A 22520-nucleotide genomic window follows, 5' to 3' on the forward strand; every position below is an offset into this window, starting at 1 on the left:
GCGCTCACAGCTTGCCCCGTTGGTGGGAGGAAACGCCGCTCGGGATAGGCCGGGGAGGAACCGAGCAAAGATTGGCCAGTCTGCGGCGGCTTGGCGCTGTCTTTCAAAGAGCTTCGGCCGCATCCATTGGGTCAAGGAGCTGTCATTTTCCGCCGGGCTGCGGGGCCAGAAATGGGGTAGGCTGCGCCAGTTATAAGGTCGTTGCCCAAGCCGCTGACGTCTTTCGAATCCGAGACGAGCCGTCGGGTTGAGTTCCCTCGTGGTGACTGAGGTGAGTTATCCGCTGTGGAGCGGCGTCGTGAGAACGCGGTGTATCACCTGTGCTGCGTGGGGCGCCTTCGCCCGCTTAGATATTCCTCGCTAGACCTGCCTTCCTCTCGGAGCTTCGCGGCGTCCGAGACAGACGCTGCCCCCGGCTCTGAAGAGACTGAAGAATGCGGGGAAAAGAGCTTTGAGGGAAAGGTGACCGAAGCGGGCCTCGCCCTTCCCCCCCTCCCCCGGTCCGTTTCAGGTGCTGAAGGCTTTTTCTCTTGTCGCGGTGATCCCGACTCTCTCAGATTCGCTTTTCTTTCGTGGGTAGTCCACAAACGGGCCGGAGTGACTTTACGGGGTCATTATCGCCATTCACCATGATGCTCCAGGTTCCTGTCGGCTAAATTACACGGGAAGGCCCTGGGAGCAGTTCAGTCGACCGAGGCTCAATCTTCCTTCTAAATTTGTTCCCTGATTTGGGGTTAGGAATTAGCCATTCTGCACCCACCCCTTTTCCTTCCTCGGTTTCTGTGGAGAATGGCGGTGTGCTCCATTGAATTGTACGAAAAGTTGGATTCGAAGCTCAGAGACAGCTGTTTCCTTTGTGTTTATAGACTTCCCGAAAGCTTTTCATTGGAAAATATACTACGTATTCATTTACTACATTTATGTTCCGCCCATTTCACTATCCAAGCAACTTCGGGAGGCTGACAATATAATAAAAGCAAAGATGTAAAAGATATTAGAAACTTAATAATTAACAGGGATGAATAAAACTAGGAACCAGTTTCTTCCATAAACTGCTATCATAGAAGAATGCATAGGAATGTATATAACGATGGGAAGGTTTTTTATACATATTTGCTAGACAGTTTGAGCTTGTCAGGTAGAGATGGGTACCATTGATTTGTACTTCAACTAATCTTGAAAACATTAAACAAGTTTGAATCTGTAAGTATATATCTAGATGAGTGACTAATAGAAAATCCCAGGGCTGTAAATCTTAGAATAAGATCACTTCCATATACTGTTGTCTAGAAAATAACAAGGAAGTGTCTTCAAGGTTGAAGTAGACTCAAGGAATCTTTATTGTATTCTTAAGAGTATTTGCCTTTGTCAAGTCTAACCAGAAAGGTTAGTGCAGAAACATATATAGACATGGGAAAAAAGCATTTTTGGAAATTTATTTTCAGTGTTGGGGCCACTTTGTTAATTTGCCAAACTCTTCACTTTTGCAACAGTTTTTGTTGCAGGAGGAAAATGTTATTTGCTCTTACCATTTTTGGGTAATTCCCCATTGGGAATATAAGCATTTCTCCTATCTGCACAGAGATCTAATAGAATGGCCATCAATTTCACAGAGCTCAGTCTGCATATATTTCCACCAAGGAGGAAACATTTAATAAAGGATTCATTTCCTAATATAAGATGTAGGAATAGACTGTTAGAATACAAAGTGCTTTAGCCTGTTGTTGTTAGTTGCGAAGTCATGGTCCGACCCATCGCGACCCCATGGACAACGTTCCTCCAGGCCTTCCTGTTTTCTACTATGCTCTGGAGTCCATTTAAGATCACGCCTACTGCTTCGGTGACTCCATCCAGCCTCCTCATTCTCTGTCGTCCTCTTCTTCTTTTGCCCTCAATCTTCCCCAGCATTAGGCTCTTCTCCAGTGAGTCCTTCCTTTTCATTAGGTGGCCAAAATATTTGAGTTTCATCTTCAGGATCTGGCCTTCTAAAAAGCAGTCAAGGTTGATCTCCTCTAGAACTGACCGGTTTGATCGCCTTGCAGTCCAAGGGACTCGCAGGAGTCTTCCCCAGCACCATAGTTCAAATGCCTCAATTCTTTGGCGCTCAGCCTTTCTTATGGTCCAACTTTCACAGCCATACATTGCAACTGGGAAAACCATAGCCTTGACTATGTCACTACCTCCATTTCTTCCCCATCTATTTGCCAGGAATTGATAGGGCTGGATGCCATGATCTTAGTTTTCTTAATGTTGAGTTTCAAGCCAACTTTTGCACTCTCCTTCTTCATGCGCATCAAGAGGCTCTTTAGTTCCTCTTTGCTTTCTGCCATTAGAGTGGTATCATCTGCATATCTGAAGTTGTTGATATTTCTCCCGGCAATCTTAATTCCAACTTTTGATTTATCTAGCCCCGCCTTTCTCCTGATGTGCTATGCATATAAGTTAAATAGGCAGGGCGATAGTATAAAGCCTTGCCGGACTCCTTTCCCAATTTTTAACCAATCAGTGGTTCCGTGTCCAGTTCTCACTGTTGCTTCTTGACCCGCATATATGTTTCTCAAGAGACAAATAAGATGGTCTGGTACTCCAATCTCTTTAAGAACTTGCCACAATTGGTTGTGATCCACAAAATCAAAGGCTTTAGCATAGTCAATGAAGCAGAAGTAGATGTTTTTCTGGAACTCCCTAACTTTCTCCATGATCCAGCGTATGTTGGCAATTTGATTTCTAGTTCCTCTGCCTCTTTGAAATCCTGCCTGTACTTCTGGTAGTTATCTATCCACATACTGCTGGAGCCTAGCTTGTAGGATTTTAAGCATAACCTTACTAGCATGTGAAATTAGTACAATAGTGCGATAGTTTAAATATTCTTTGGCATTGCCTTTCTTTGGAATTGGAATGTAAACAACCATTTTGCTTTCTTGCCTTTCTATTTCTTTGGAATAGTTTTAGTTGCTACCTCTTGTACAATGTTGCGAACTTCCATCCATAGTTCTTCAGTCACTCTGTCTATCAGATCTAATTCTTTAAATCTATTTGTCACCTCTACTGTATATTCATCAGGGATATGATTTAGTTCATACCTGAGTGGCCTAGTGCTTCCCCTATTCTCTTCAATTTAAGTCTAAATTTTGCAACAAGAAGCTCATGATCTGAGCCACAGTCAGCTCCTGGCCTTGTTTTTACTGACTGTATAGAGCTTCTTCATTTTTGGCTGCAGACCACATAGTCAATCTGATTTCTGTGTTGACCGTCTGGTGATGTCCATGTGTAGAGTTATCTCTTGGGTTGTTGGAAAAGAGTGTTTGCTATTGACAGAATTCTATCAGCCTGTGCCCTGCTTCATTTTGAACTCCAAGGCCAAATTTGTCTGCTATTCTGGTTATCTTTTGGCTTTCTACTTTAGCATTCCAATCCCCATGATGATAAGGACATCATTTTTTGGTGTTAATTCTATAAGGTGCTGTAGGGCTTCATAGAACTGGCCAATTTTATCCTCTTCAGCACCAGTGATTGGGGCATAGACTTGGATTACTGTGATATTGAATGGTTTGCCTTGGATTTGAACTGAGATCATTCTGTCATTTTGGGGATTGTATCCCAGTATTGCTTTTCCTACTCTTATTGATTATGAAGGCTACTCCATTTCTCCCTACTCCCTACTTCTGAGGGGATTCTTGCCCACAGTAGTATACCTGATAGTTATCTGAATTAAATTCACCCATTCCTGTCCATTTTAGTTCGCTGATTCCTAAAATGTTGATGTTCAGTCTTGTCATTTCTTGTTTGACCACATCCAGCTTGCCTTGATTCATGGATCTTATATTCCAGGTTCCTATGGACAAAAAATCTTTACAGCATCTGACTTTCACCACCAGATTCATCTACAGCTGTGTGACGGCTTTGGCCCAGTCCCTTCACTCTTTCTGGCACTACTAGTACTAGCCCACTGCTCTTCCCCAGTAGCATATTGGACACCTTCCGACCTGAGGGGCTCATCTTCTGGCATCATATCTTTTTTTCTTTTGGTACTGTCCATGGGGTTTTCATGGTGAAGATACTGGAGTGGGTTGCTATTTCCTTCCGCAGTGGATCACGTTTTGTCAGAACTCTCTGCTATGACCTGTCTGTCTTGGGTGTCCCTGCACGGCATAGCTCATAGCTTCATTGAGCTACGCAAGCCCCTTCGCCACAACAAGACAGTAATCCATGAAGGGGGCTTTAGTCTGAGTCTGACACAAAAAGAAAAACTATTTTGTAGTGGTAGTAAGTCTGTAAACTTAATATATCTTATATTTCAGAAAAAGTTACAGATATTTTAGTGTTCATACAAGCTATGGTTTAGTTGTTACTATATTTAGTAGTTATATTTTGTAACATTTAAAGAAAATGCAGAACTTTAAATGACAGTAAGCCATGTTGAACTTAATGTAACCTACATAGGATTAGACTGCAAATTTTACATAAATTGTTTACTGCATAGATAAAAGTCTAGACTGTATAGCTATACTGTAGACTGCTTTATCATAGAAAAATTCTTTAAAAGCACAATTTGCCCCCCCCTTTTTTTCCAAAACCAGTGTCCAAAATACATGAATGTCTTTCCTTATTTTGAAATGAAGAAATAACCAATGTCAGCAGATAAATGATGTAAGAATCATAAGGATTGAAGTAGTATACAATCACACAAATATTAGGCTGTAAATCCACATCTATAAGTTTGTTTTCAAATCAGTGTATGTATGTGTGATCCCTAAAGTCAACCTTGACTTTGATAACTACACAGATAGTTTCAGGTGGTTTTTTTGGAGAGCGGGCAATATTTCTTAAGTAGTTATTATGTTATATGAATTATCGAAGTTAAGTTATATATGTTGACCCGTTTCAAGAGTGCTGTACTGTTAGGCTCAAGCAAGCAGGTCCACATGTGAAAGTTCAAAACTACTGATTTATTTCTCAAGCCTATGCACTCTCAAACAAAGGATTTGCACCTGGATAAAATTAGATAAGAGTCAACTGCATTCAAGGGAGTGGGGCTTTGTCCTCTTATGCCTATGTAGAAACTCAATAAACTGATTCCCTGTGTAATTCCTCCCTTGACACTGCTAGTTTCCTGCATTACCATGTATAGCAGTGGTTTTTAACCTTCCTAATGCCGCGACCCTTTAATACAGTTCCTCATGTTGTGGTGACCCCCAACCAGGGGTGGGTTCTAAATTTTTTTACTACAGGTTCTGTGGGCGTGGCTTATTTTGTGGGTGTGGCTTGGAGGTCATGTGACTGGGTGGGCGTGGCTAGCTGTTATGTGACCGGGTGGCCATGGTTATGTGTATAGGACTACTCAGAGGGCTGAAAAAAGTCATTTCTGACAGGTCCTCGCACTTTTGACTGGTCCTCACACTTATGACCATCCTCACATTTATGCCCGTGCAGCATTCTTAACAACCATGTCACTCATTTCACAACTGCTTCTCTTCACCATGGTGACAAGATAGGGCAAAAACGTAAAATGTGAGTAAGTCGTAAGTTCAGGGACTGGTCAAAAGTGCGAAGACCAGTCAAAAATAACTTTTTCAGCCCCTCTGAGTAGTCCATATGCACAAAAGGACTACCCAGAGGGCTGAAAAAAGTGATTTCTGACAGGTCCTCGCACTTTTGACCGGTCTTCGCAGTTACGACTGGTCATCATTTATGCCCATTGTAGCATTCTTAACAACCATGTCACTCATTTCATAACTGCTTCTCTTCACCATGGTGACAAGATAGGGCAAAAACGTAAAATGTGAGGACAGTCGTAAGTTTGAGGACTGGTCAAAAGTGCGAGGACCAGTCAAAAATAACTTTTTCAGCCCTCTGAGTAGTAAATATGCATAAAAGGATACAGCAATAGAGAGGGATGAAGGAAGGGAAGTAAAATTAGAGTAGGAGTGAGGGTAAGAGAGGGAGGAAGAGAGGAGGAAAAGGAGAAAGGAAGAGGAAGTAGGGAGGAGAAGAAGAGGGGGAGGATGAGAAAGTAAGAAGGAAAGAAAAGAGAGAGGTGGTAGGTTTGAGGAGAAAGATTGCTGTACAATAAAAAAGATGAAAGGGAAGAAAGCCAACCCCAAACAAATATAAAGATATTAAGATAAAAAATGAATTGTTAAACTTTAAAGAATAAAAGAGAACAAATATGAATAAATAGCAATAATTAGAAACACACATACAAACATACAATGTATTTTCTTTGAACAGAGTATTTGGCCGGTTCACAAATTTAAACAGTGTTTAGTCATTTCAATTAAATTTACAATTTCTATATTTCCTTTTTGCCATATTTATTCCTCATCTATTTTTTAAAAAAACCAATATTACCCTTCATCCTCATCTCTAATCTTAATCAAATTCAATTTTTCTCCATTGTGGGTGGAGACAGCAGCCAGGATGGGTGTGGTCATCTGTTAGGCCGATAGACTGAGCCCATCAAATTTGCTAAGTCCCGCCCTTGTTACCGGGCAAACCCAGCTTTTGGCTCAGTCTGTCAGCCTAGACAGGCGTGTGGGACTGATCCTCTTGATCCTTTCTACCTTTCCTGGCTGCTTCTTGCCTATCTGAAATAATTTTTCTCACTTGTCTTCCTGGTTTGACTCGGATTGTGATTTGGACTTCTTTGGATTGCGATTACAGCTTCAGTAAACAGGGAAGTAGGTCGTTTCTCCCATTCCCCATTAGCTGGCCTTGCTGGTGGCTTGGGGGGGGGGAAGGACATTCCCTTTCCTTTTAGTTTAATTGGGGGAAGCCTTTGAGCCTTCGTGGAGTGTCCGCGCTCCCTTTCCACCCTCTCCTGGCCTTTTCGGGTCTCCAGAGCATTTCTAGCCGTCTGTGGAGCTTCGCGCCCCCTTCAGAAGCTCCCGGCGGCCATTTTGGATTTCAAAGTGCCCCGGTTTTTTTCTATTTGCCGTTTGCATTGAAATTACAGCGTGGATTGTGTTCGGGTGGAGTTTTACGCTCCCGACGGCATTGAGGGAGGCAGCCAGACTCTTCCCTTCGACCACCAGCGTTTTTAACAACTGAGCGTGCTTTGGGGGCTAATTTCGCCGCGCTAGACACTGGGAGGGGCCATCGGCTTAGGCGCCATTCCTCCGGAGTCGCTGGGCGGCGGAGGCCCTTTCTGGCGCGAAAACTTATTCTGGCATTTATCCAACGGCCTCCATTCACGAGTAACGGGCCCTTGTCAGCATTGGAAGTATTTGCCTGACCTAATAACTGGCGGAGCTTCGCGCCCCCCCCACCTCCCCTTCTGGGTGGACAGATTGTCTCTTAAACGTGCGCTTTGAAGTGGGGCTTCGCGCCCCCCCCCTCCGCCCTTGTCTCCTGTTACGGGCTGCTACTGGTGCTCCCTGCACACCTTAGTGTCATCAGGGCGTTCTTGGCAATTGCAGGTGGAGTTTTTCTACGCTCCCAACAATTAAATTCTGGGGCTAATCCACTGTATTTGTTTCTGGGCAATTCTTTGACTATTGTAACACTGCTCTCTGTCATCATGCCTAAAGCTTCCCACAAGTCTAAACATGGCAGAAAGGCGGGGAGCTCCGACTCTCATCATCATCATCGTGGGGACATCCCTGCCGTCACGGGCGACTCTGCTGCAGCTTCTTCCAGACTGGATCCTTCTGACCCCCCTCGGCCTCGAAGCAAGGCGGCTACTCATCTTCTTCCTTCCCGGGCGGAAGCTCGCAGGGACAAGGTTCTACAAAAGATATGCGCCAAAGCCAGCGGTGTTCAGTCGACCGTCAACGAGGCTTCATCCACTTCACCTCGCGCCTCTACGGGACTTGGTTCTGGTGCACAAGGGGACCATCTCTCCCTCCAGGACTGCCCGGCGGTCATTGAGACGACCGGTCTATGGGGTTCTTCTACGTCACTGACTGCGACTCCTTCAGCGGAAGCCCCCCAGCCCCACCTTCTGGAGAGGCTGTGCCAGCGGGACCGCAACATCATTTCTTTCCGTCCCAAGAACAGATACAGCAGATGATAGCTGCAGCGGTTCAGCAGTCTTTGGCGTCGCATTTTCAGCCCTCCAGTAGGGCGGCCTCTGTACGCTCCGTCATCTCCCCGGCCAGGGAGAATAGGGAGCAGGAAGACGCTTTGTCTGTCAACGCCCCGGACTCCCCTGTCTCTTCTATGGCAAGCGGGTCTCCTTCTCAGGTGACTGATGAGCCTCACGACCTGGAGCTTTCGGAGGATGAGGACCTTCCTCCTGAGCAGCCCGCCTTTACGGACATTTTTCCCCAGGCCTTGTTTAAATCGCTATTACATAAGGCCATTGCTACGGCCCAGCTTGGTTCTCCTTCCCCGCTGCCAACTTCTACTTCGGACACCAAAGGTACCTTGAGTCCTCTCTTCGCTGAACCTTCTAGGACGGTAGATACCATCCCCACTCCTCCCTTGTTTCTTGATGTTATTAAGAAACAGTGGTCTACGCCGGGTTCTGCTCTGACACCTACAGTAACTGATCGTCGGAACTTTAGCATCGCTCCGGATCTAGATTCGCTTCTCCAGATCCCGTCTGTGGACGCTCCCGTGGCTGCCCTCCTACCTCACTCGGCGGTTCCCGGTGACCCTGAGGAAGGACTTCGCCCGGAGGAGCGCCGTGCTGAACATGTCTTACAACGAGCCCACCAAAGTGCCTCTTGGGCCATCCGTGCAGCTTCAACGGCCTCCTTTTTTAACCGGACAACTCTGTTATGGCTTCGGCAATTACAAGAGTCGTTGTCTACGGAGGACGTCCGGGTACGGCAAGATCTCAGCAAGATTATTGCCGCCACGCAGTTTTCAGCAGACGCAACTTTGAATACTGCTCGCTTTGCGGCCAAGTCTCTAGCTTCTGCGGTTACGGCGCGCCGATTGGTCTGGCTACGCTACTGGCAGGCCGACGCCAGGCATAAATGGCGCCTGGCGTCGGTTCCTTTTGCGGGCTCCAAACTGTTCGGGGACTCCCTCGATCCTTTTCTTTCGGAGACAAAGGACAAGAAGAAATTTCTTCCGGTTGTTTTTCGTAGGGGGGATTCCAGGTTTCGCCCGTACCCGTCTCGCCCCCAATCTCGCCCCTATGACGGACCTTCCTCTTCCTCTTCCTTCCCTAGGTCGCAGGGGAACTTTCAACCTCGGCAACGGGGCGTTCAGGACAGACCTCCCAGAGGTAGGACCTTTGTCCCCAAACGGCCCTTTCGAGGGGGAGGAGGTCGTTTCTCCGGTCGCCGTCGTTAAGTGCACTCCGGATCCGCCCATAGGGGGCCGATTGGCTCTTTTCATCCCCGCTTGGGAAGGTTCCACTTCAGACAAATGGGTTCTGGCCACCCTTCGATCCGGGTTGGCCATTGAATTCATCTCCCCCCCTCCGAGGTCTTTTGTTTGCTGTCCGCTCTCTAACGATATCCAGAAACGATCCCTTATGGATTTGGCGGTTCAGCACCTTCTTTTGATCAAGGCTATTCAACCAGTTCCCGTGTTAGAGCGGGGCGAGGGATTTTATTCCCGCGTTTTCCTTGTTCCCAAGTCCTCGGGGGGGTGGAGACCCATTCTGGACCTCAAACGTCTCAATCGGTACGTCCGGTATCGAAAGTTTAAAATGCACTCCCTTAGATCTATTTTGGACGGTGTCAGGAGGGGCGATCTCCTCTCTTCCATAGACCTCACTGAGGCCTATCTCTACATACCCATCCTCCCTGCCCATAGAAAATTCCTTAGATTCTGTTACGGGGGCCACCATTATCAATATCGGGCCATGCCCTTTGGCCTTTCCTCTGCCCCTCGTACCTTTACTAAGGTACTAGCTGCTCTGGCAGCTTCCCTCAGGGCTAAGTCTGTTCGATTACAATGTTATCTGGACGATATTCTGATTCTGTCTCCTACGCCTCAACAAGCTCTTGCTGATTTACAATTCACTCTCCACTCCCTTTCGGCCCACGGGTTTTCAGTTAATTTGGAAAAAAGTCAGTTGGTCCCCACCACTTCCTTGGTTCACTTGGGGGCTTTGATAGATTCGGTGGCTGGGAAGGTCTTCCTCTCGGACGAGAGGCAGGAGAGTTTGAGATCCCTTGTTGCCACTGTTGAACGGTCTCCTTCTTCCTCTCCCCTAATCCTGTCTCGACTCCTGGGTAAGATGATTTCCGCCATCTCATTAGTTCCTTGGGCCCAACTGCACTCTAGGGAACTTCAGTGGTTCCTGTTACCTCTGCAAAAGGCGGGTAGGGGTACTTCTCCCAGGAGGGTTTCTGTCCCTAGGAAGATGATTAGGTCTCTCAGGTGGTGGCGTTCTCCAGCACTTTCCCGGCGTTGTTTTTTCTTTGATCCACAGAGAGTGGTGGTGACAACGGACGCCAGTCTCCAGGGTTGGGGTGCTCATTGTCGGGGTCACCTGACCCAGGGCATCTGGACATCCGCCGAGTCCCGTCGTTCCATCAACTGGCTGGAACTGCGGGCAATCTTCCTGGCTCTTCGGGCCTTTCATCGTCTCGTCTCCAACTCACACGTCTTGGTCCTCACGGACAACATTACAGCGAAGGCCCATGTCAACCGCCAGGGAGGCACGCGGTCTCTCTCTCTGATGTCGGAGGCGTTACGGTTGGGACTATGGTCGGAGGTCCACCTGGCTTCGTTACGGGCAGAACACATTTCCGGGGTCACCAATCTACAAGCCGACTGGCTCAGCTGTCGTCATCTAGATCATGCGGAGTGGCGTCTCAGCCCTCGTCTCTTCCGACTGATCACGTCTCGTTTCGGGGAGCCGGTACTCGACCTCTTTGCCACGTCGGACAATGCTCAGCTGCCACGTTTCATCTCACGATTCCCGTCGCCTCAGGCAGAGGCCGTCGATGCTCTCCGCTCCCCGTGGCCACCCGGGCTCCTATACGCCTTTCCTCCGGTTTCCCTGATTCCGCGGGTGATTCGCAAGTTGCTGATGGAACAGGCGGAGATCATTCTTGTGGCCCCACATTGGCCGCGCAGACCTTGGTTTGCGGACCTAGTGTCTTTGTCAATAACCCAACCGTGGCAGTTACCTCAGCCACAGGACGCTCTAACCCAAGGAACCTTGACTCATCCGGACTTACAGTGGCTCCGTCTGACCGCTTGGCACTTGAGCGGTATACACTTGGGGAGGTCAACATCCCTCCTGACGTGATCTCCGTAATTCAGGCGTCGAGAAGGCCGTCTATGAACCGGATTTATTCGGCCACTTGGAAGGCCTTTTGCACTTGGTGTGATACAGCGGGGATCCCTCCCCTACAGGCCTCAATAGTTAATATTTTAGTTTTCTTACGGGAAGGCCTTCGCAAAGGATTGTCTCCCAACACGTTGCGGAGACAGGTGGCGGCGATTTCATCGGTCCTTACCTTTGGTTCCTTGTCCTCTTTGACACAGCACCCGTTAATCCGCCGATTTCTACGAGGAGCTATGAATCTCTGCCCGCCTGTGTTGCACAGGTACCCCACTTGGGATCTCTCCGTCGTCCTTAATTCCCTTACGGCAGCCCCGTACGAGCCTTTGCGTACGACTAGCCTTCGTCTTTTGACCTGCAAGGTTTCATTTTTGGTTGCTATCACTTCGGCCCGACGCATTTCCGAACTGGCTGCCCTCTCAATCCGGGAGGACCTTTGTGTGTTCCATACCGACCGTGTGGTTCTCCGTCTGGACCCAACCTTTGTACCTAAAGTTAATACCACCTTTCACCGCATGCAGGATCTTATCCTGCCCAACTTTTGTCCTCGTCCAGCCCACAGGTTGGAACAACGGTGGCACCTTTTGGATGTTCGTCGGGCTCTACGGATCTACATTAAACGGACGGCGGATTTCCGCAAGACGGAATCCCTTTTTGTCTCCTTTCTACCGGTATCCTTGGGCGGCAAGGTTTCTTCACCGACTATTGGGCGTTGGATTCGCCAGACGATAGCCAAGGCATACGAATTACGCTCTCTACCGAGACCTCCTCGACTGACGGCGCATTCTACCCGAAGCGCCGCTACTTCGGCTGCCTGGGCAACTCAGGCTTCATTGCTTGAAATATGCAGAGCGGCCACATGGACTTCGCCTTCTCCGTTCATTCAACACTACAAACTTGACAAATTTGCCTCGGCTGATGCCTCCTTTGGTCGTAGAGTGTTACAGAGAGTTGTTTCCGGGGAGGGTACTTCGGACCAGACTGGTCCCACCCGGTTGTAGGGACGTGAATCTTTGGTATGTCCCATCCTGGCTGCTGTCTCCACCCACAATGGAGAAGGGGCGTTGGTCCTACCTGAGACGCACCTTCTCGTTGGGTGGAGACAGCAGCCAGACCCTCCCTCGCTGTCGCCAGTCTGGCCCTGTTATTTCTGTTCTGTCTCTATTCTTTGCTCTGTATTGGTGTCCCACACGCCGAGCCTGTCTTTGGATCCTCGCCAAAAGCTGGGTTTGCCCGGTAACAAGGGCGGGACTTAGCAAATTTGATGGGCTCAGTCTATCGGCCTAACAGATGACCACACCCATCCTGGCTGCTGTCTCCACCCAACGAGAAGGTGCGTCTCAGGTAGGATCAACGCCCCTTCCCTTCTATTCTATATTATACCCCTTCCCATTGTCATCTATTTTTATATCCATCCTCACATTGGTTAATTATGTAATATTACAGTTGTTTAATATAAATTCAACATGTTAATATAAATCAATTAGTTATATAACTACCTTTTTTGTATATTAATCAATATGAACATGAATATTCCAATTATTTCCATGCAATCCAATTTCTTACAAATCAATTATATTTACAATAATAATAAACCAAATAATTTCCCCCATATATTCCTCCAAACCACAACTTAACCATTTCTGCTTTCAACACAATATACAATTAATAGTATCTCAATTATTACAATTCCCTAGTTAAATAGAGCTTTTTTTCTTTTGTGTTTTAAAATCTTGAACTCTCCTCTTTTTCCCTAAATTTCCAATTGTTTGCACCTACCTTTTATGGTGAGGAAAAAGAAAAGAAATCTGCCTGCCTAATTTTCCAACGTTGCAGCAACAGCAAAGCCAACAGCCTGCTTTACTTTCAATTTCGTTTTTTCAGCATAGCTAGGGAGAAAAAAATCTGCTCCAGCAAGCAGCAGAGCCCTGAGCAAAACAGCTGAGAGCAAATCAGCTGAGAGTCGGGAGCCGATCTAATCAAGGGCTAATTAGCCTATGCTGAAGCTCCGCGGGCCAATAAAATTACAAAAAACCACCGAACCATTTGTTAAATTGCTGGCTCGCCCGCCCTTCGTCCACCATTATTTATTGGCAATAAATAGTGGTGTGGAGGGGCGGGGCAAGGGGCGGGCTTTGAAGCCCCGCGGCAAGAATTTAAACAGTTTTTTTTCCTCTAGCCATCAGCTGGGACTCAGGAGGCAGCAATAGATTGAGAGTGGGCGAGGTAAGCGAACGGCTGGCGATCCAACAGAGCAGAGAGTGAGGGTGAGTGAAGGCGTGGGAGGGGGGCGAGAGAGGGCTTTGGCGACCCCTGTGAAATGGCCATTCGACCCCCAAAGGGGTCGCGACCCCCAGGTTGAGAACCACTGATGTATAGGAATCTGGTAATAGATTTTCAGATTAACAAATTTTATTGAAAATTATTATATTTTATATATTTCTGAATTTTGGCTATGGTAATATGGCTTTCCTGCAACATGAATGTAACAAACTTTTGTAAAAATATTTTTTACAAGTAAAAGTATTATTATTTAGATACTAAAGCTTGGAAAATTTCTTACTGCTTTGAATTTCAAAGATCAAATTATAACTTGCTGCATTTTAAATTAAGCCAGTAATTATATGCAGCAGAAGAAAAGCCAGCCACAATTGATTTGGTTTGGAAATCATCCTCATTGTGCTTTGTCTTTCCCTTAATTGTCACTGAAAAGCCATTCTGTAAGAGATAGTAGATAGAGTAACAGGAAGCATCAGCTAAGAAAGTTTGCTCTTTTAAAAATTTATTCTTAGGGATTATAATAAAAAATCCAGAATTTTTTTCTATAATATCTATTGCAATTTATATTTTTAATTCATAGCTTTTAAGACTGTTAGGTCAAGGCCTCAGTTAATGCTGTGTAGAAGAAATAGGCCTTGTATTGCCCCGCCCACGCCATGATTATACAAATATATTCAAATGACTTATCTGAACCACCTATAGACATGTTTGACCTAGCTCCGACCTCTTGCCTTTAAATTCATATGTAATAGCCATACTCTGTGGAAAACTGTAAATTCCTAACTTTGGGATGGGCAAAAATGTATTTCTTCTTTATATTTCTTTCAGAAATATGCCAGTGCAGATTTTCTAGAATCAGATTTGTCTCTGAAATATAGTTCACTTCAGCCAACTTTGACAGCTTCAAAGTTATATCATATTTGCTTTACAGATTATTTGTTTTTTAAAAAATTGTCATCTATTGCCACATTCTTTTCCAATTTTTAAGTAAAAATTATTTTTCAGAACTTTGTGCTTTTTTCAAAGTAATGTTAAACCTCATAAAACCAGATTTAAAAAAAATAATACTGAACATACTAATACATTATATGCTTAATGAACGTGAAGCTGATGCTGATTTTCATTATACTAATTTGCAAACAAAAAATTTTCTTATTCAAAATTTTCTACAAAACATGTACCTTTTCTTAAAATATTATTTACAAATCCCTAGGAAAAAGTATAAAATTTTTGTGAAGACAAAAGCTGTCCTGATATGTTGTAATTGTCTTTTTTTAGCTGCTGTCCTTAAGCGAAAAAAAACCACAGAGAAAAGCAGTACAATACTGACTTTATGTCCCAAAAACGCCGATTGCAAGATCATGACATTAATCCATGTTTAGAGGTAAGTTGAATACTTATAAATCGACATTATGAGTTTTTAATTTATTTTTCTGAAGTGTAGCTTTACATAAGAATGTGCAAAACACGGCAAACATAGCAGTTGACTGTGGATAGTTTGTGTCCAAACAGAGACATGTATTCTAGGTATCTTAGTTCATAGAATGAAATGGGGCTGTGTTCTTTTAGAAAGATTGGTCCAGGTAAGCGTGATTCAAAGAAGGGTTGAGAGGTTGTTTTTTGTTTAAGTCTGAAGGGATCTTCTTGGCAACAGCTTGTGAAGACCTAACCAGTGGCAGTTGAGGAGATGCGGGATGAAAAGTATATGCTGTGCTGGGACATCAAGGGTGGCAGGAGAAGGAAGGTAAAAAGTTGGGAAGATTGGGATGGTAGGCAGGTGGGATATAAATCACAATAGATTATCATATGTTGGGATAGCAGACAGACCAGAAAATTGATGGCTGATATTGAAGGGCTCTTGTAACTACCGTATTTTCCGGCGTATAAGACGACTTTTTAACACATGAAAATCTTCTCAAAAGTCGGGGGTCGTCTTATACGCCGGGTGTAGTTCTCCTGTAACCAGGCAGACCAGCCCGAAAGGCTCTGACGAGCCTTAAATGGCTCTGGCGATCCCAGCTCTGGCGATCCCAGCTCTGACAATCCCAGCTGAGTTCCCTGCAACTCAGCTGGGATCGCCAGAAACCACGTAAAAGGGAAAAAGTTTTTTACCTTTTACTCTGAGGATCCCAGCTCTGACGATCCCAGCTGAGTTCCCTGCAACTCAGCTGGGATCGCCAGAAACCACGTAAAAGGGAAAAAGTTTTTTACCTTTTACTCTGAGGATCCCAGCTCTGACGATCCCAGCTGAGTTCCCTGCAACTCAGCTGGGATCGCCAGAACCATGTAAAAGGGAAAAAGTTTTCCCCCTCCAGCTTGCTTACCTCAGCTGCTAGTCGCAACGCTTGCCTTGCTTTGCTTGCCTGAATCTATTCAGGCAAGCAAGCAACTCCCTGCCTGCAATCAAGCAAGGAGTTAGTTGTGGACTTCAACTCCCAGAATTCCTCAGCCAGCAAAGCAAAGCTGGCTGAGGAATTCTGGGAGTTGAAGTCTACAAGTCTTAAAGTTGCCAAAGTTGGAGACCCCTGTTCTATTGGGTAAGTTTTTTTCCTCTTTGGGAGCTTTAAAAAAAATAGTCAATTGGGGTTTTTTTAGTTGTTCTTTTTTAGACCTAGCCATTTAAAGTTTAGGAAGTTTTAAAATTAGCTTTCATATAAAAATAAAAATAAAATAAAATAAAATATTTGTGCAGCTTTCTGAGATTTAGTGTGTTTCTGTAGTGTTTCACTCCAACTACACAAACACACAAAATCTCACAAAGCTGTATGTGGAATTTTGTGTGTGTAAAGTGTGAAAGTTGGTTTTTTGGACTTTTTGTGGCTGTGTGAGGTTCCTGCTTGTTGCAGGGGCCATTTTGGGTCTAGCACAGCTGCTTTTACATTGTGGGTGAGCCAGTTGTGTTGTGTTGTGTGTGTTTAGAGTGTGAAAGTTTTTTGGGGGGGCTTTTTGTGAGGTTCCTGCTTGTTACAGGGGCCATTTTGGGTCTAGCACAGCTGCTTTTACATTGTAGGTGAGCCAGTTGATGTTTTTTAATTTTTATTTGGTGTGCATTGGAAGAGGGGCAGTCTTATATGGCGAGTATAGCCCAAACCCTATATTTTAACAGGAAAAGTTGGGGGTCGTCTTATACGCCCAGTCGTCTTATACGCCGGAAAATACGGTACTAATATGTTCTGGGTTTATTTCTGTTGAATTGCAAAGTCATAATGCTTCTGAACTTCAGTAGTTTGAAACAAAACATTTCTTGTTGTTGACCTTGCTTTCCGGAACAGCATTTTTCCAGATATACTTACAGTGTACACACTCTTCATGTTCCAGATTTGGCTTGGTTGTGATGCCTACAGTTAACAGTACAAATACCTTTGTACCTAGCTAATATCTGAATTACATAATGTATTTGCATCTTGTAATACAATAAAACAACTATAAACGGAATGGACAGCAATAATAAATTTAATTAAATAAATTAAAATAATGTTTTCTTTCTTGAAATATGTGCTGAAGTAAGGCTTTTTTGAAGTTTCCATTTGCTACTAAACTAGTTTTGAAGTCTAAGGACTTGTTTTGAAGTGTTTAAGAAATATTTATGAATTCAAAAATTTCTACCTTTTGAAAAAAATAGACATTTAATATAAGAACATCCTGTTGAATACAGATACAATTCCTTTGGTTTAAGTCTTATATTCATTGTTTTTTCTGTCACATGTGTAATATAGCAGTTCTACTATTGGATATTTTATTGGATTTATGACTAATAAACTGATTTGATATAATATAATTCAAGATCCATTATTTTTCTTTTATTTAGTTTTTCAAGCACAAAGATTAACCCTTTGCAGAACAAGTAAAATATAACTATAAACAACTTATTTCTTAATAGAAATCAATAGAATATTGATTACATCTAACAACTTTAAATACTAATAATCATACTAATTATCATTCTATATTTTTTTAAAGAATAGTTTTATTAAAATTTTTGAAGTTATCATAAACCAAATGTTTTTATTGGCTATTGTAATCTCTATTTTAACAACTTAAAATCTTTTAAAAATATTTATACAAAACTTGACCTAAGTCTGGTATATATACAAATAAAACATGGGCTGTTCAGTGCTATTATGGTACTGTTCTTCAGCAACAAGAATTCCGTGTTTCTTTCCTTTTTTTTCTATAAGCTCTATGAAGGAAGTTCTGCTGATGCATTTGCTTTGGCTCTGCAAAGAAGTACCACTTCCCGAGTTCAGCTTGCCTTATTTTTTTATCTCCCAGCTCCTTTCTATGAATTGAGAAGTAGTTCAGTTGAAGATGTAGGTTTATTCTAAATTATAATTGTGATTTGTTATAGGTGATATCGTATGATGTTATAAAACCTTTGAGCAAGCTGTTGAAACTATCAGTCAGATAAGGAAATTATCTTATTTCTTGCATATTTCTTGGGATTCTAGTATATCTTTTAGATTATCAATTCTATTTTAGTTTTAAAAAAACCAAAAAGTTTACATCCTTATCAAATTTGGTTGCATTTCTTGGTAACAATATTTTTTTGTTGGGAGAATTTTAAGATATCTATTATCTTAATATTTACAAAACTATAGTTTTAACTTTTAGCCTAAACTTAGTGTTAATGTCTTAGATTAATACTTTTAAGAAACAGATATAACACTACTTTTAAGTAGGATTTAATTCTAACATAATTATTTGTAAGATCACAGCCTTATTGTTTAGTTGCCTTTCAACAAATGAAGATGGCACTCTTCCAAACTGTGGAAATCAACTATTTTATATTTTATATTTTATTTTCATTCATATTCAAGGAAAGCGATGCTTCTAGAAAGTGTTTGGAAGTGAATCAATCCGATAAGGATATGTGTGCAATCTTTTTTCTAAAGTATAAAAGTTGCCGAAAATTTTGGGTAAGTAGATTTGAAAGGCTTTTAAATAAACGTTTTCAGGTAAACAAATAGAAATAATGTCTCTTATCTATTTCTGTCTATCAATTGTTTTAAAAAAGCTGTCAATATTAAAGGGTCAGATTATTGCATCATTTATATGAATTTACATTACAACGTCTCTGAGCCCTTCGTAGGGTTGCAGTTTTCCCATTAGTTGAAACTGGGCAGAGGCTCGCTTAACCCCAGCCTTTATTTACTGAGCAATCTTGTTTGTTTGTTTGTTTGTTTGTTTGTTTGTTTGTTTGTTTGTTTGTTTGATTTAAACAGCCATCCATTTCACAACAGTGAGTCAGATTCTGTAAATACAGTATAATCTTGGAAGTTGCAGCTGCTTTATCATGTAAAAGAAGAAGAGTTGACTCCAGATCCTTTTTTAATGAACAGTAATTAATATTTTATGTATATTTAACTTTAGATTATTTTATCCCATCCAGCCTCCAGACACAGTTAATGATACCAACCACTTTTCAGCTTTACCCATGGTGAAAATATGTAATTGGATATTTATCTTAATACCTCAACCTAATTAATCACCTGCCCCAGTGATTTCCTATAGAAGTTAAATTACACGGGGAACAATGCAGAGCCTATGTCAGTGATGGCTAACCTTTTTGCCATAGTGTGCCAGGGGAAGGGGGGAGGTTCACGCACGCGCGTGCCCACACCCATAATCCTATGAGCCCTGTCTTGCACATGCACGTGCAACCCCCCCTACCCCCTGCTTCTGGCATGCAATGGCCTGGTAGGCCTGTTTTTCTTTCTTATCTGGCTCCAGATCCTCTCTATGCATCTGGGAAGGGCGAAACAGCCTTTCTCACTCCCTCTGAAGCCCTTAGAAGGACTGTAAGGGCCCATTTCCCAACTTCTGGTGGGACAGAAAGTGACTTTTTTGCTGTCCCCAGCCTCCAGAGCCTCTCTAGGCGTCTCTGGAGGCTGGGAACAGCAAAAAACGTCACTTCCTGTCCCACCGGGAGTTGGGAAATGGGCCTTTTCAGGCCTCCGGAGTGTCTATGAGAGAGTGGGAAAAGCTGTTTTCGCCTTCCTTAGACTCATAGAGAGGATCTGGAGCCAGGTAAGAAAGAAAAACGGACCTCCCCCTCCCTCCCCCAGTCAGGTCCTCCGGAGGCACTTAATAATATGGGTGAACACATTCATTTATTCCCACCTATTTTTTGTGAAAAAAACTAGCTGAGCATACTCTGATGTTATACCACACTGTCAGGGATGAAATGTAAAAATGTTTGCTACTGGTTCTGTGGGCATGGCTTGATGGGTGTGGCTTGGTGGTCATGTGACTGGGTGGGCATGGCCAACTTGACATCACTCACTGTTAGAACCAGGAGCTGTACATTTGGAAGCACATTCTGCCCCTTCTGAAGCCCCAAACACTTTGAGTTTCCCTCCACTACCTAAGTGAACATCGGAGCCTTCTCTTGCCACCCTTTCCATCCCGGAGGGTCATGCATTCCCCCCCCCCCGCTAATCCTCCGTACAAACTAGTGGTGAAATCCAAACATTTCTTCTCTTTCTTTCTCTTTCTTTCTCTCTTCCTCCCTCTCCCCCACTCCCCACCCTCACTTCCCACCCCACACCCAGGGAATAACTGTAAGGAAAGTTGGCCACGTTCTTTCTGTCTCTGGAAAGATACCAAAATAAACCTTGCGTTGGAAAAGGGGTGACAGTCAGGCTGTCACAGCAGAGCACCACGAGGTTGCCTCGAGGAGAGCAGATGGAGCTGAATCTCAATCTCTCTCTCTCTCTCTCTCTCTCTCACACACACACACACACACACACACTCTGCCCGACTGCAGCAGGAAATGGGAGGCAGCTCTCTCTGTCTCTCATCTCTCTTTTTCTCATCTTTCTTTTTCTCTCTCTCTCCTTCTCCCTCTCTCGTTTGTGTGTGTGCGTGTACATGTGCGTCTTCCCTCTTTAACCATTTCCAAAAACAGATGAGGGTTGGTTTCTTTTGCTGATGTTGTTTCTTCTTTGGGTTCTTTTTACCGTATGATTTAAATCAAGAGTCATTTCAGGTACCCAGATAAATGAAGCTCTTTCATCCCCCTGCTGTGGTTCCCTGTCGGCTGGCTGCCCCCCCTCGCCCTTCCCTCCCCCTTACTCGTCGCCTATCCTGAGAAGAGAAGGGCGACGGTGGCAGATGGAGACTCACTCCGTATTTCAGAGTGGAAGCGAAGCACCCCTCTATTTGCGTCTTTTTCCAGCCCTTGTTGGGAAATGCGTGACTTTTCTCTGCGCCTAGACATTGGCTGGACTGCCTGGCTGCAGACAATGCTCCGCGTCATAATGGGCTCCAGGAGGAGGAGGAGGGGATGCCGTCTCCCCCATTGTGCAGCGCGCTAAGTTTAAGTGTAAAAGCAACAAGCAGCCATGGAGGCGACGAGAGGAATATGGGCAGACATGTCTCGGGGCAGAGAAAGTTCCTGAGAAATTTTTTTTAAAAGATTAAAAAAAAAGGCTCTGACCCCTGACCATCTGATAATAAACAAGATTCTTCAATGTGCTGAGATGGACAGGCTAACGTATATCTTAAAAGACAAGAAAGATTCAGTATATAATAGAAGTTGGGACAGATATTTTGTTTGGCTCAAAAGAAGGTTAATCTTAGGAAAAGGGTGATAAGATCGTCTAATTAGATTAACTAGATATTTACTAGGCTTTATAACTCTTTATAATTTTGATAAAAACAGACCAATTGTTTTGTAGTTAGTAAAAAGAACTTGATTGCATTGAAATGTTTGGCTAGGATGATATTAGTTAATATTAATTGGAGAGTGAGTTTAACTCTCGGTTAGTCTTGTTTGTTGTTTGGTTTTAATCCTGTGTTTAAGTGTTTCTATGTTTTGCTTCCTATATTGCTTTTCAACCATTATTGTGTGTTAATTTTATTGTAAATATTTAATAAAGATTATTTTAGTAAAAAAAGGCTCTAATGATCACAGCTTTGGTGCGTGATCATCAGTCTTTTTTTACCTTTTAAAAGCAGGAAGTAACGACACCTGGATGGGTGGGGGAAGGCTCACGCTGCCATCGCTACCGGTTCTCTGAACCACCTGCCATAATCGCTACCAGATCGCTTGATCCAGTCCGAACCAGGAGCATTTCACCTCTGCAGTCTGTTCAGTTAATACCAAACTATTTCCCTTTTTATTTTAAAAAAGTGACTCTTCTGGTAGATTATTGACATTGAGCCTCTAGGCCTAATCACATTGTGGCTTCATTCTAGTAGTGTCCATGTATATAAATCAGTGTCTATGTATATAAAGAGAAAGTCAAAGCATGATGTTCTCTGTATAGTTCTGTCATGTGCAAACTCTCCTGACTCACATTTCTATGAATGGCCAAGTTCCATCTCCAAACTATTGAGTGATGACTGTGTATCTTAAACAGTGTGATTTATCTTCTACTGATGTTGAAATAGTATTTCAAAAATAGGTACTCTAAATGACAGCATTAACATTTATTTTAATAGAGCAAGTCTTATCCAACTATACAGCAAGTATTCGATTTGCTGAACTAAATATGTAAATGTATTAAATATTAATTTGCTAATAGCAAAATGGATTTAATCATAGTGTATTATTTGTTTTCATTTCTAGCATGGGATTATGATGCAGAGAAGACAAGATGGAATAAAACCATATATGCCTATAGCAGAAGAAAGAAAGAAAATTCTAGCTTCATTGGGAAGAGCACCATATTGACCATACAGTTTTATTAATATAGGATGTGTAATGATTTTACTATAACTGTGTGCTTTATTTTATTTTAAAAAGTGGTTTCTTGATAGCTGCATTGCTACTACCTTGTACTGTGATTTTTACCAAAAACAAAGAACCCTGAAACTTCAGATGTCTAAAGAATGAAATGCATTCTTATATGGGAAAAATTTGTAGAAATAAATAAGGTTTTGCAAATTCATGTGTTTTTATATTTATTGTACCACATAATGTCATATATTATATACATGGAGAAAATTCAAATAGATAACAGATAATGTAAAATTAATTTTCAAATGAAATAGTTGAAAATATACCATTCTCATAAATTTTATTTCCCAAGAAAAGGCA

The 22520-nt window shown here is 43.2% G+C and overlaps 2 protein-coding genes across 12 annotated transcripts; both read left to right on the forward strand.

The window, feature by feature from the left end:
- The first annotated feature begins 115 nt into the window (after positions 1-115).
- On the forward strand, positions 116-22367 carry CHCHD7 (coiled-coil-helix-coiled-coil-helix domain containing 7). Of its 11 annotated transcripts, none has more exons than XM_060681969.2 (6): positions 126-271; positions 13377-13423; positions 14756-14861; positions 17656-17787; positions 18295-18393; positions 22050-22367. In XM_060681969.2, exons 3-6 carry the CDS (start codon positions 14811-14813, stop codon positions 22152-22154), a joined length of 387 nt encoding a protein of 128 aa, XP_060537952.1. In that variant the 5' UTR covers positions 126-271; positions 13377-13423; positions 14756-14810; the 3' UTR covers positions 22155-22367. The 11 variants fall into 11 exon arrangements, with proteins under 11 accessions (XP_034285703.1, XP_034285710.1, XP_060537952.1 ...); XM_087890587.1 differs by having other exon boundaries at positions 127-271; positions 13377-13464; XM_034429811.3 differs by lacking the exons at positions 126-271; positions 13377-13423 and adding exons at positions 13447-13464; positions 15132-15221.
- Positions 8008-11090, forward strand: LOC148114920 (uncharacterized). Its single transcript, XM_087890756.1, has one exon. The coding sequence runs from the start codon at positions 8008-8010 to the stop codon at positions 9244-9246; it is 1239 nt and encodes a 412-aa protein (XP_087746882.1). The 3' UTR covers positions 9247-11090.
- Positions 22368-22520: the final 153 nt, after the last annotated feature.

The sequence above is a fragment of the Pantherophis guttatus genome, chromosome 3 (genome assembly GCF_059756535.1).
Source record: "Pantherophis guttatus breed Tessera chromosome 3, ASM5975653v1, whole genome shotgun sequence".
Taxonomy (NCBI): domain Eukaryota; kingdom Metazoa; phylum Chordata; class Lepidosauria; order Squamata; family Colubridae; genus Pantherophis; species Pantherophis guttatus.